A 13,499-nucleotide genomic window follows, 5' to 3' on the forward strand; every position below is an offset into this window, starting at 1 on the left:
CTGTTGTGTGAAATGGATTACCACCACCATAAGAAGGTCACACTTTATTACCGCTATTGCATCTGCAAGGCCTAAACCGAGATCGGACCTTGTGGCAGGGGAGGTTAGAATATAGTGACAAAGTAAAGAGTATTAGAAAATCATAAAAACCTAAACCATTTATAATATAAAAAAAAACAAAAAAAACAGACCATTAACATTGTCTGACAATGTAATCTAGACCAAGTGAGCCATCCAATGCACACGGCATTATGCTGGTTTGCAGTGGTTACTGACCATCAAAAATAACTTCACATTGCAATAAAATCAAAGCCCGGTTGTCTGAGCAATGACATATCTATTTTACATAGCCAAGTCATCATTTATTTATTTTTTTTGTAGATTTTATTTTAACTTAAGACCAAATGAACATGAGGAATCCAGCCACATATGTTCATTTATGGGTACGTACTACTAGTTCCACTTAAAAGCAATAGCAGAAAAACATGACAACTATTGATTCCCCAGACAACATTGCCCAATGCCAGAAAAGTGAACATAAGCAAAGAGCTAACAAATCATCCTGTATGCTACAAAAAAAAAAAAAAAAAAAAAAAAAAAAAAGAAAAATCAATCCATTGCTGGACATTTTCTCGGCATGGACAAAAAGAAACATGACCTAGAAGTAAAGATTAGATGTACAGTTTTAGATTAACGGATTTCCAGTCATTACACATCCAAAAACCATTTGTAGAAAGGAAAAAAAAAAAGAAAAAAAAAAAAAAAAGTTATTTGGTCCTTTGGCAAACCGATGTACACACAATGCCAGATGTACCAAATTAATTTATTGCCATCAAAATTGTTTCATTTTATTTATACATTGTTTATTATAATGTTTCCTGTACAATAATAATAATAATAATAGGAGTCTGCTGACTGGACTGCTATGCCCCGCATTATAAAAGATTCTCTCGACACAGACAATAAAAGTTTAAATAAAACAGTAGCAACTGCTTGAAAGTCCTCAGATCCTCTGTTCCCACTTCCCCCTGGTTCTAATGACCGGTTCCAAACTTTGTTATTTATTCAGATGTAGAAAGAATTCTTAACCAACAAAATGGGTCAGATTAAAACATTTCCAAAGTTATTCATCAAATCAGTGTATATTTTTTAAAAAGGGAAAAAAAAAAAAAAAAAAGAATTTAGCCCCTAAATTTCTGGCCATTGTGGCAGAACAAGGAAGAAAACTCTTTCAGGTTGCACAAATGAAAGAACTTAAAAAAAAAAAAAAATCTGGGCTCCTGCAGCACCTCAGTAGGTCTCAGAGTCAGAGTCATTGAGCTCGTCTTCTTCTGTGTATGGATATCCATCCTCCCTGCCGATATTGTTGAAACTGCAGTAAGAGCTGTGCTCACTTCTCACGATAGGCAAAGAGTCAAATGTGACAGTCTTTGAGGGATTGGTATAGTGGTTTAAAGTTAGAGATGGCATTGTGCTGCATGATGAGACCGGCATCATGGTGGCCAAGATGAGAGCCAGACAGTCAGCAACATCCTTATTTGGAGCACAAGCCAATGCTGGTGTGTAGCCTGTATTATCAGAGACATAGAAATTAATGAGGCATAAAACAAAGATACATACAGTGGCATGTAAATGTTTGGGCATCCCCTGGTCAAAATTATGTGCACCCTTGGAGATTTCTATGCTCAGATAACTTTGACCAAGGTTTCAAACCTTAATTAGCCTGTTAGGGTAATGACTTGTTCACCATCATCGTTAGGAAAGGCCAAGGGATGCAAATTTCACAACTTTATAAAAACCAGACTCCTCTAACCTTCTGCCAAAAACCGTCAGCCATGGGTTCTTCTAAGAATCTGACTAGCACTCTGAAAATGAAAATGGTGGATGCCTCCAAAGCAGGAGAAGGCTATAAGATAGAAAAACGTTTATAAGTTGCCCTTTCTTCAGTTCGAAATGTAATTAAGAAATGGTAGTTAACAGGAACACTGGAGGTCAAGATAAGGTCTGGAAGACCAAGCAAAATTTCAGTGAGAGCTGCTCGTAGGATTGTAGCGAGGCAACTCAGAACCCCGCTTGACTGCAAAAGACCTTCAGAAAGATTTAGCAGACTATGAAGTTGTGGTACATTGTTTTACTCTTTAAAGACACCTGCATAAATATGGCCTTCAAGAAAGTCATCAGAAGAAAACTTTTCCTGTGTCCTCACCATAAAATTCAGCAGCAGAAGTATGCAAAAGAACGTCCAAACAAGCCTGATGCATTTTAGAAACAAGCCCTGTGAACTGATGACTTTAAATTAAAACTCTTTGGTCATAATGATCATAGGTATGTGTGAAGAAAAAATGGGCACAATTTCCAGAAAAGAAAATCTCGCCAACTATTATGCATGGGGGTGGATCAACCATGCTTTGGTTGTGTTGCAGCCAATGGCACGGGGGACATTTCACAGGTACAGGGAAGAATGGATTCAATGAAATTTCAACATTTTTGATGCAAACATAACACCTTATGTAAAAAAGCTGAAGTTGAAAAGAGGATGGCTTCTACAAATAGTTAATGATCCTAAACACAAAATCCACAATAGACTACCACAGAAGTGGCAAGCTGAAGGTTTATATATTTGGCTAAAATACAAAAGAAATGGGTCATCTTTAACTTAAAGATTACATGATCTCTAAAAAGCCTATCTTAATTTTTCATAACAGTAATTTTGACCAGAGGTGCCCAAACTTTTACAAGCCACTGTATATACACATATGTATGAATATATTATGTAAACAGGCATAATATATATATATACACACACACACACAAACATACAGAAAGTGAAATAAGTGTTGACTGTTACTAATTTTCTAAGTAAAACTATTTCTAAAGGTGCTATTGACATAAAATTCTCACCAGATGTCCATAACAACCCATCCAATCCACACATACAAAGAAACCAAACCAAACTTTTTCTCTGTGTCATTTCTCATTATTACACTTAATATAATTTGTGGACAGCTAGTCCACAAATTAAATTAAGTGCATTAATGAGAAATGACACAGAGAAAAAGTATTCAACACCCTTACTGAAGCTTAATACTTTGTACACACAAGCCTTTGTTGGTGATAACAGTGGTATCATGCCTCCTGTATGGAGAAACTAGTCGCATGCATTGCGCAGATGCAATTTTGGCCCATTCTTCCACACAAACACTATTCAAATCCTGAGCTTCAGTTTCTTTCATAATTTTTCTATTGGATGCAGGTCAGGTTATAGGCTGGGCCATTCTAGCAACTTTCCAATTTCAGAATATGGCCCCAACAGTGCTCGCTGGACCCTTCAGTGGTTTAGACATTTTTCTGTAACCAGTAACATCAGGTGGCGAAGGTCTTGAGACAGCTCAGTGGTTTTACCCATCATAAGATGTTTCGTGTATGACATATTGGTAATGAGACACCTTTTGATAGGCCATCAGTTGAATCAGCTGAAAATTTTCACTATGTGGCAAGATTGCTTTCTAATTACTGATAGATTTCAGCTGGTGTCACGAATTTCCACGGCTTCTTGCACCTCTCTTTCTTCATGTGTTTAATACATCTATGGTTTATTTTCCTGTGTGGATTGGATGTTTTGTTACAGACATCTGGTGAGAACTTCATGCTAATCGCACCTTTAGAGATATTTTTTCTTAGAAAACTGGTGACATGTTGCATACTTATTTCATCCGTGTGTGTCTAATATATATACTAGCATGCGGTATTGTGCAAAGATTTTAGGCAGGTGTGGAAAACAAAAACGCTGAAATATGAGAACTCTTTTAGAAATAGAAGTATCCATTGATAAAAAATTAACTTAAGATGCAAAGTGAATGAACAAAAGAGAAATCTAAATCACATCACTATTTTGTGTGACAACTAGGGATGAGTGGACTCATGGAAGTTCGGGTTGAGCCTAACTTTAGTTTAAAGTTTGGTTCAGGTAGCAGAACTTGACCCCGAACCTGAATCCCATATACAGTGGGGCAAAAAAGTATTTAGTCAGTCAGCAATAGTGCAAGTTCCACCACTTAAAAAGATGAGAGGCGTCTGTAATTTACATCATAGGTAGACCTCAACTATGGGAGACAAACTGAGAAAAAAAAATCCAGAAAATCACATTGTCTGTTTTTTTTTTCATTTTATTTGCATATTATGGTGGAAAATAAGTATTTGGTCAGAAACAAGCAATCAAGATTTCTGGCTCTCACAGACCTGTAACTTCTTCTTTAAGAGTCTCCTCTTTCCTCCACTCATTACCTGTAGTAATGGCACCTGTTTAAACTTGTTATCAATATAAAAAGACACCTGTGCACACCCTCAAACAGTCTGACTCCAAACTCCACTATGGTGAAGACCAAAGAGCTGTCAAAGGACACCAGAAACAAAATTGTAGCCCTGCACCAGGCTGGGAAGACTGAATCTGCAATAGCCAACCAGCTTGGAGTGAAGAAATCAACTGTGGGAGCAATAATTAGAAAATGGAAGACATACAAGACCACTGATAATCTCCCTCGATCTGGTGCTCCACGCAAAATCCCACCCCGTGGGGTCAGAATGATCACAAGAACGGTGAGCAAAAATCCCAGAACCACGCGGGGAGACCTAGTGAATGAACTGCAGAGAGCTGGGACCAATGTAACAAGGCCTACCATAAGTAACACACTACGCCACCATGGACTCAGATCCTGCAGTGCCAGACGTGTCCCACTGCTTAAGCCTGTACATGTCCGGGCCCGTCTGAAGTTTGCTAGAGAGCATTTGGATGATCCAGGGGAGTTTTGGGAGAATGTCCTATGGTCTGATGAAACCAAACTGGAACTGTTTGGTAGAAACACAACTTGTCGTGTTTGGAGGAAAAAGAATACTGAGTTGCATCCATCAAACACCATACCTACTGTAAAGCATGGTGGTGGAAACATCATGCTTTGGGGCTGTTTCTCTGCAAAGGGGCCAGGACGACTGATCCGGGTACATGAAAGAATGAATGGGGCCATGTATCGTGAGATTTTGAGTGCAAACCTCCTTCCATCAGCAAGGGCATTGATGATGAAACGTGGCTGGGTCTTTCAACATGACAATGATCCAAAGCACACCGCCAGGGCAACGAAGGAGTGGCTTCGTAAGAAGCATTTCAAGGTCCTGGAGTGGCCTAGCCAGTCTCCAGATCTCAACCCTATAGAAAACCTTTGGAGGGAGTTGAGAGTCCGTGTTGCCAAGCGAAAAGCCAAAAACATCACTGCTCTAGAGGAGATCTGCATGGAGGAATGGGCCAACATACCAACAACAGTGTGTGGCAACCTTGTGAAGACTTACAGAAAACGTTTGACCTCTGTCATTGCCAACAAAGGATATATCACAAAGTATTGAGATGAAATTTAGTTTCTGACCAAATACTTATTTTCCACCATAATATGCAAATAAAATGAAAAAAAAAAACCAGACAATGTGATTTTCTGGATTTTTTTTTCTCAGTTTGTCTCCCATAGTTGAGGTCTACCTATGATGTAAATTACAGACGCCTCTCATCTTTTTAAGTGGTGGAACTTGCACTATTGCTGACTGACTAAATACTTTTTTGCCCCACTGTAAATCCCATATAAGTCAATGGGGACCCGAACTTTGGTGCTGTAAAATGGTCGCAGTAAGGGCTACGGTGCTGCAAAAGGAAGCAAAATGGGGGCAAGGGCAGGACAATTGTCCTGCAAACAAATGTGGATTGGGAAATTTTAAATAAGATAGAATTAAAAATAATAATAATCTTTATTCAGGAGGTGGAAGTCCAAGTGGAGGAGTGGAGCAGTGCCTTAAGTGTAAGTTTACTGTACTTGTTAATAAATGAAAACAACAACTGCAGCCTTTCAATAAACTTTACTTGGCACCCAACCCAAACAGTAAAAAATCCGTGTTCGGAGCTTGGTACTGGTGACTGTTTCATCCCTGGTGACAACCCTTTGCCTTTAAAACAGCATCACTTCTTCTAGGTACATTTGCACACAGCTTTTCAATTAACTCAGCAGTGAGATTGTGACCAAACATCTTGGAGAACTAACTACAGATCTTCTGTGGATCTAGGCTTACACAAATCATCTCTTCATGTAATTTTCTGCACCCCAGTTCCTATGTTTTTGTGCACAATTGAGTCCCTTCACCTTGTTTCCATGTCAAAAGGTATAGGCTTTTTGGCAGCAATTGTTCCAAGATGACCACTTCTGGGCAGACTTCTCCGAACAGTAGATAGGTGTATCTGGGTCACTGACTGCTGCAACTTCTGAGCTGATGCAATGCTAGATATCTTGCTAATTCAAAGGGAAGTATGACGTGTCTATCAAGTGATGCACTAAGCTTCCTTGGCCAATCACTGTGTCTACAGTCCTCAAAATTGCCTATTTCTTGGTACTTCAAAAAAGCTTTAACGGCACATCTTGAAATCCCAGTCTGCTCTGAAATCTATTCCTCTGAGTGACCTTAGTGATGTAGTATAACTACCTCGCTTCTGTGTTCAGTTTTGCTGTGGTGTATGACCTATGCAATGAAACAAAGTCTTCCACAACCTCAATTGTATAGCAGAGCTTGGCTGTTCCTCACCCAGTTTTAAGCCCCTAAGGCTAGTTTCACAATAGCGCTTTTGAGCGCAGCGACGGCCTGCGCACGGCCGCCGCTAAGCCCCGCCCCCTGCCGCGGCTCCGCCTACCGGCGCATGACGCTGCATGCGTCCCCTATCTTTATCACTGGGAGCGCAAGCCGTGCGCACTATGCGTTTGGCGGCGCATGCGCCCTTTTGACGGTGCGCCGACCTGCGCCAAACGCAACCTGCTGCAGTTTGGTTGCGCTCGGCGCACCGTCAAAAAGGCGCATGCGCCGCCAAACGCATACTGTGCGCGGCCTGCGCCCCCAGTGATAAAGATAAGGGACGCAGGACGCATGCAGCGTCATGCGCCGGTAGGCGGAGCAACCGGCAGAGGCGCGGCAGGTGCGGGGCTTAGCGGCGGCCGTGCGCAGGCCGTCGCTGCGCTCAAAAGCGCTAGTGTGAAACTAGCCTTACACAGCAGTTTGTTTTGGTTAATGACTGTTTCAACCTACATATGAAAATGATCATTATCACCTGTTCAGTATAATACACCTAGCTACACTGCTACAAACCCCCCAGCTTTGTTCAAGTGTATCTAGAAGAATTGGTGTAATTTAGAAAACAATAGCTGGTCACACCACATACTGATTTTTGATTTAGACTTCTCTTGAGCCATTCTTACTTGGCAGCACTTTTTTCCCTCCAAACCTAGACAAAATTTAGCACAGTATGTACACAAACACAGACGATCGACCAGACTGTATAATACAGACATGCACACACATAAGTGAAGGAAGGCCGCCACCAGAGATCATGACCATGCTCAAGACAGATTGCATGTGAGAGCAAGGCAACCCAAAATACAGGGGGCGAATTTACAAATTCTGATATTTCGATAATGTAACTTAGAATATATGGTCTAATCAAACTCCGCCATGCCCACATGTTGAGTGAGGCACAAGATGTTTTTTTTTTTGTTTTCAATGGGTTTTTTTTTTGCGCATGTCATCATGTACCATTTTCATCGACTGCCAAAACGCTTGCACCTTTCCCCAGAAGCTCCTGGACAACAACTGTTAAACCATTCCGGGCAGCTACGTGCAGAGGTCTGCAAAACAGAATACACAAAATATAGATCTGCATCTCCAGACTACATTGTATCCACAAAACCATAAAGATTTACATATATAAAAATCAAGGATTGTTTAGGTTTGAATTTCATAGAATCCTTATTTTTGCGCACACTAATAATATATACTTATGTAGTATCAAAAATTACTTACGTTTGCAAAGCTGCATTTGTTGCATTGATGAGGTTTCGGTCAGTAATTTGCTCCAATATTAACAAGGCACTAGTTTCATGACCCTACAAGTGGAGACAAAATAAAAAGCTCTGTAATATCCCATCAAACTAAAGAAAATTGCAAAGTTCTGGACGCGAAAAGCTCTGAATGTACTTCATTACTGTGGTACCCAAGAAGTATCATTTTTCCTTGCGGAGAATGACATGCTAAGCATGTCGAGATGAGGAGACAAAGCCGCAATGCTCCTCTGTGAAATATGCAAATTATGCAAATTGTCTCCTCAGAGAGGAAGAGGACTAGAACTCTAGCACTAGAGTTCTAGTCCTCTTCCTCTCTGAAGAGACAATTTGCATAATTTGCATATTTCACAGAGGAGCATTGCGGCTTTAAGTCTCCTCATCTCGACATGCTTAGCATGTCATTCTCCGCAAAGAGAAATTATACTTCTTGGATATCGGTCAGACGCCTCTCACAGCCAAACCCGATCTCACACTTTGCACTGACGAGGGGCAGTACCCCGAAACACAGTGTCTGCAAATTGAGATTCTGGTTTGGCTTTTAACCTAAGTCATGTAACAAGGCTCGTTAAAGGGTCGACATTGACTTTTAGGATTGCTACTTCCAATAGGTGGCACTAGAGTTCTAGTCCTCTTCCTCTCTGAAGAGACAATTTGCATCATTACTGCGGTGTAATAGTATTACCAATTTCAAATGATTAAACATACATTTCAAGCAATTAGAGCAAGAGTTACAAATGTTTTTCAGTATAGTCTATCCAGGTTAAAAATAATCTGTTAGCAGGATTTCACATTGCAAAACAATTTATATGGGCATGTAGCCTTACAAAGACAAGTCCAGCAATACCATTTCATTACTGAGAAATCAGCGTTTGAATTGATATGAAAATGAGGCTGAAGGACTATTGCAGATCTGAAACCTCTGCGACGCCAGCTCTATTCCCCGCCCAGTATTGTCAGCTTCTGCTTGATTGATGGCTCATTTGCCTGAAATCGCACAGCGTAGAAGCTGTCAAATAATGCAGAAGGTGGTGATGTGCAGGGAATAGAGCTGGAGAGATGGAGGCTTCAGAAGTACCATAGCTCTTTAGCTTCATTTGCATATAAATTCAAATGCTGATTTCTCAGTAATGGAGAAACGGATTGGCCATGCAAAGATATTGCTGGACTTGTCTTTGAAAGAACTACATGCAAATATAAGTTTGGGGAGGAAAATCCTGACAAGACTCCAAACTCTAAAAAAGGCTTACATGTAAAAATCTTGAGAGTTTGAACCATATACACTCAGAGGAGCCATTGACAGGTGACCTGGCAAAATGGGGATTGGTACTCTGTATTCGGCCCCCTTGAACGTTTCAACCTTTTCCCACATATCATGCCCCAAACATAAAAAGATACCAAATATAAATTTTTGGTGAAGAATCAACAACAAGTGGGACACAATAGTGAAATTGAACGAAATTTAAAGGTTATTTTACATTTTTGTGGAAATTTAAAAACTGAAAAGTGGGGCCTGCATTATTATTCTGCCGCTTTAACTTAATACTTTGTTGCGCCACCTTTTGCTGCGATTACAGCTGCAAGTCACTTGGGGTATGTCTCTATCAGTGTTGTACATCAAGAGACTGAAATTCTTGCCCATTCTTCCTCGGCAAACAGCTCGAGCTCAGTGAAGTTTGATGGAGATCGTTTGTGAACAGCAGTTTTCAACTCTTTCCACAGATTCTCGATAGGATTCAGGTCTGGACTTTGACTTGGCCATTCTAACACCTGGATAAGTTTATTTGTGAACCATTCCATTGTAGATTTTGCTTTATGTTTGGGATCATTGTCTTGTTGGAAGACAAATCTCCGTCCCAGTCTCAGGTCTTTTGCAGACTCCAACAGGTTTTCTTCAAGAATGGTCCTGTATTTGGTTCCCTCCATCTTCCCTGTCCCTGCTGAAGAAAAGCAGGCCCAAACCATGATGCTGCCACCACCATGTTTGACAGTGGGGATGGTGTGTTCAGGGTGATGAGCTGTGTTGCCTTTACGCCAAACATATCGTTTGGCATTGTTGACAAAAAGTTCGATTTTGGTTTCATCTGACCAGAGCACCTTCTTCCACATGTTTGGTGTGTCTCCCAGGTGGCTTGTTGCAAACTTTAAACACTTTTTATGGATATCTTTGAGAAATGGCTTTCTGCTTGCCACTCTTCCATAAAGGCCAGATTTGTGCAGTGTACGACTGATTGTTGTCCTATGGACAGACTGTCCCACCTCAGCTGTAGGTCTATGCAGTTCATCCAGAGTGATCATGGGCCTCTTGGCTGCATCTCTGATCAGTCTTCTCCTTGTCTGAGATGAAAATTTAGAGGGACGGTCGGGTCTTGGTAGATCTGCAGTAGTATCATACTCCTTCCATTTCAATATGATCGCTTGCATAGTTCTCCTTGGGATGCTTAAAGTTTTGGAAATCATTTTGTATCCAAATCCAGCTTTAAACTTCTCCACAACAGTATCACAAACCTGCCTGTTGTGTTCCTTGGTCTTCATGATGCTCTCTCTGCATCAAACAGAACCCTGAGACTATCACGAGCAGGTGCATTTATACGGAGACTTGATTACACACAGGTGGATTATATTTATCATCATTAGTGATTTAGGACAACACTGGATCATTCAGAGATCCACAATGAACTTCTGGAGTGCGTTTGCTGCACTGAGTGTAAAGGGGTCGAATAATATTGCACGCCACACTTTTCAGTTTTTGACATTCCACAAAAATTTAAAATAACCAATAAATTTCGTTCAACTTCACAATTGTGTGCGACTTGTTGTTGATTCTTCACCAACAATTTACATTTGGTATCTTTATGTTTGAAGCATGATATGTAGGAAAAGGTTGAAAAGTTCCAGGGGGCCGAATACTTTCGCAAGGCACTGTATATATTAAAGATAATACAAGAAAGAAGAGCGCTGCAAACATGTGGGAATGGCTGCTCAGGCAATTCAAGGGTTGAGAATGATTGGGTTGAGACCAGCCTGTGCAGCTCCAGCGTGGCCAAACTCTGTTCACTCGGTTTGGCCAATGGCGGCACGATTTTGTGTTGTAATCAGCCATTGGCCACTATGGGCGAGTCGCATTTTGGCAAAACAGCCAGCTGCACAGTCTGGTTTTATTTTAAGATTTATCCCCTTTATAATTACGTTTTTCCCATTGTACCTTACTACATGCCAAATGTAACGCAGTATTCTTATTGTTATCTTGCAGCGTTAGATCCGCTTTTGCACTGCTGACCAACACTTCTGAAAGAGAAAATAAAAAACATACGCTAAAAAAAATAAAACAAAAAAATTACAGCATTCATCATGTCTGAAATTTTCACCCAATATCTGCACGCTCCAATGTTCCCACAATCTAAACCTCAGCTCAGCGGCTTACAACACTAAAATAAATGAAGCCCCATGTCTCCTCCGATCAGCTCTGCCCCGGGGGCAATTACGGAGCCTGGAGAAGCAGGGGGTTGTGGGAAATGTAGTTTACAATGCTAAGCCAAGAACAGAGACAATGGTGGAGGGGTTGGAGTGTGAAAATGATGTAACCAATCAGCCTACATGAAAGGGGACATCACTAGAGCGTCTGGGATAGCCCTTTAAAGGCCACATTCACAGAAACGTTTGTTGCGCTTTCAGGAGTGTTTTTTCACTTTCTCATTGCTTTCTATGGGTGAAAAAAAACCATTACAAGGACACAAAGACCTGACGCTGAAGATTTCAAAGACGCTGCAGCTCGCAAATTCAGTCAGGACAAAAAAAAATAAAAAAATAAAACAGGTGTGTACCCGAGATTTCTGAAATCTCAGCTTTTTTTGTTACTGTAAAAACCAGCTTTCAATTAAAAAAAAAAAAAGACTGCAAAAAATGCAGCAAAAATGTAACGTGTGCACAAAGCCCACCAGTGTAATGGGAACTTACACCTGGTCTCAGAAATCTCCACATTACTGGGACAGAGCTGCAGATACACTAGCGACACCTAGTGACGGAATATGGTGCTACAATGCAGGGTTTTGTATGCATTTAACCTCTTAACGACCAAGCCATTTTGTAGGTTAAAGACCATGCCTTAATTTTGAAATCGGACCACTGTCACTTTATGAGGTTATAACTCTGGAACGCTTCAACGGATACCGACGATTCTGACAATGTTTTTTCATGACATATTGTACTTCATGTTAGTGGTAAAATTTCTTCGATATGACTTGCGCTTATTTATGAAAAAAATGAAGATATGGCAAAAATTTTTAAAATTTTGCAATTTTCAAACTTTTTATTTTTATGCCCTTAAACCAGAGAGACATGTCACAAAAAATAGTTAATAAATAACATTTCCCACATGTCTACTTTACATCAGCACAATTTTGGAACCAAATTTTTTTTTCTTAGGAAGTTATAAGGGTTAGAAGTTGACCAGCAATTTCTGATTTTTCCAACAAAATTTACAAAACCATTTTTTTTAGGGACCACCTCACATTTGAAGTGAGTTTGGGGGTCAATATAACAGAAAATACTCAAAAGTGACACCATTCTAAAAACTGCACCCCTCAAGGTGTTCAAAACCACATTCATGAAGTTTATTAACCGTTTAGGTACTTCACAAGAATTGAAGCAATGCGGAAGGAAAAAATGAACATTTAACTTTTTTTCCCCAAAATTTTTGTTTGGACACAATTTTTTTTTATTTTGTCAAGGGTTTCAGGAGAAAATGAACCACAAAATTTGTTGTGCAATTTCTCCTGAGTACACGGATACCCCATGTGTGGAGGAAGACCAATCTTTAGGCACACGGCAGTGCTCAGAAGGGAAGGAGCATCATTTGAGATTTTGAATGTCAAATTGGCTGGAATCGACAGCGGACGCCATGTCGTGTTTGGAGAGCCCCTGATGTACCTAAACAATGGAAACCCCCCATAAATGAAAACTAGACCCCCCAAGGAACTTATCTAAATGTGTGTTGAGCACTTTGAACCCCCAAGGGCTTCACAGACGGTTATACCGTAGAGCCGTAAAATTAAAAAATCATATTTTTTCCACAAAAATGATCTTTTCACCCCCAATTTTTATTTTCCCCAAGGATAACAGGACCCCTAAAGTTATTGTGCAATTTGTCCTGAGTACGCTGATACCCCATATGTGGGTGTAAATTACTATTTGGGTGCATGGCAGAGCTCGGAAGGGAACGATCGCCATTTGACTTGGACTCCATGTCGCATTTGGAGAGCCCCTGATGTGCCTAAACAGTGGAAACCCCCCACAAGTGACACCATTTTGGAAACTAGACCCCCCCCCCCCCCCCAAGGAGTTTATTTAGATGTGTGGTGGGCACTTTGAACTCCCAAGTGCGTTACAGAAGTTTATAACGAAGAGCCGTGAAAATAAAAAAAATCGTTTTTTTCCACAAAAATGATTTTTCCCTAAAATTTTTATTTTCACAAGGGTAACAGGAGAAATAGGACCCCAACAGTTGTGGTGCAATTTATCCTGAGTACGTTGATACCCCATATGTGGGGTGAATCCACTGTTTGGGCGCATGGCAGAGCTCAA

General features: G+C 40.5%; 1 protein-coding gene across 2 annotated transcripts in view; it reads right to left on the bottom strand.

Moving 5' to 3' along the window:
- Positions 1-804: 804 nt before the first annotated feature.
- ANKRD28 (ankyrin repeat domain 28) overlaps positions 805-13,499 on the bottom strand; it is a 200,781-nt gene continuing 188,086 nt past the window's right edge. For both annotated transcript variants that reach the window (XM_073550723.1, XM_073550722.1), the window contains exons 25-28: positions 11,122-11,204; positions 7,879-7,961; positions 7,612-7,703; positions 805-1,568 (exon numbers count right to left, since the gene is read on the bottom strand). In XM_073550723.1, coding sequence (XP_073406824.1) covers positions 1,291-1,568; positions 7,612-7,703; positions 7,879-7,961; positions 11,122-11,204 — 536 coding nt within the window. In that variant the 3' untranslated portion in view covers positions 805-1,290. The remainder of the gene's footprint in view (positions 1,569-7,611; positions 7,704-7,878; positions 7,962-11,121; positions 11,205-13,499) is intronic.

The sequence above is a fragment of the Dendrobates tinctorius genome, unplaced genomic scaffold (assembly GCF_039654945.1).
Source record: "Dendrobates tinctorius isolate UK_male_01 unplaced genomic scaffold, ASM3965494v1 ptg000167l, whole genome shotgun sequence".
In the NCBI taxonomy this organism is placed as follows: Eukaryota; Metazoa; Chordata; class Amphibia; order Anura; family Dendrobatidae; genus Dendrobates; species Dendrobates tinctorius.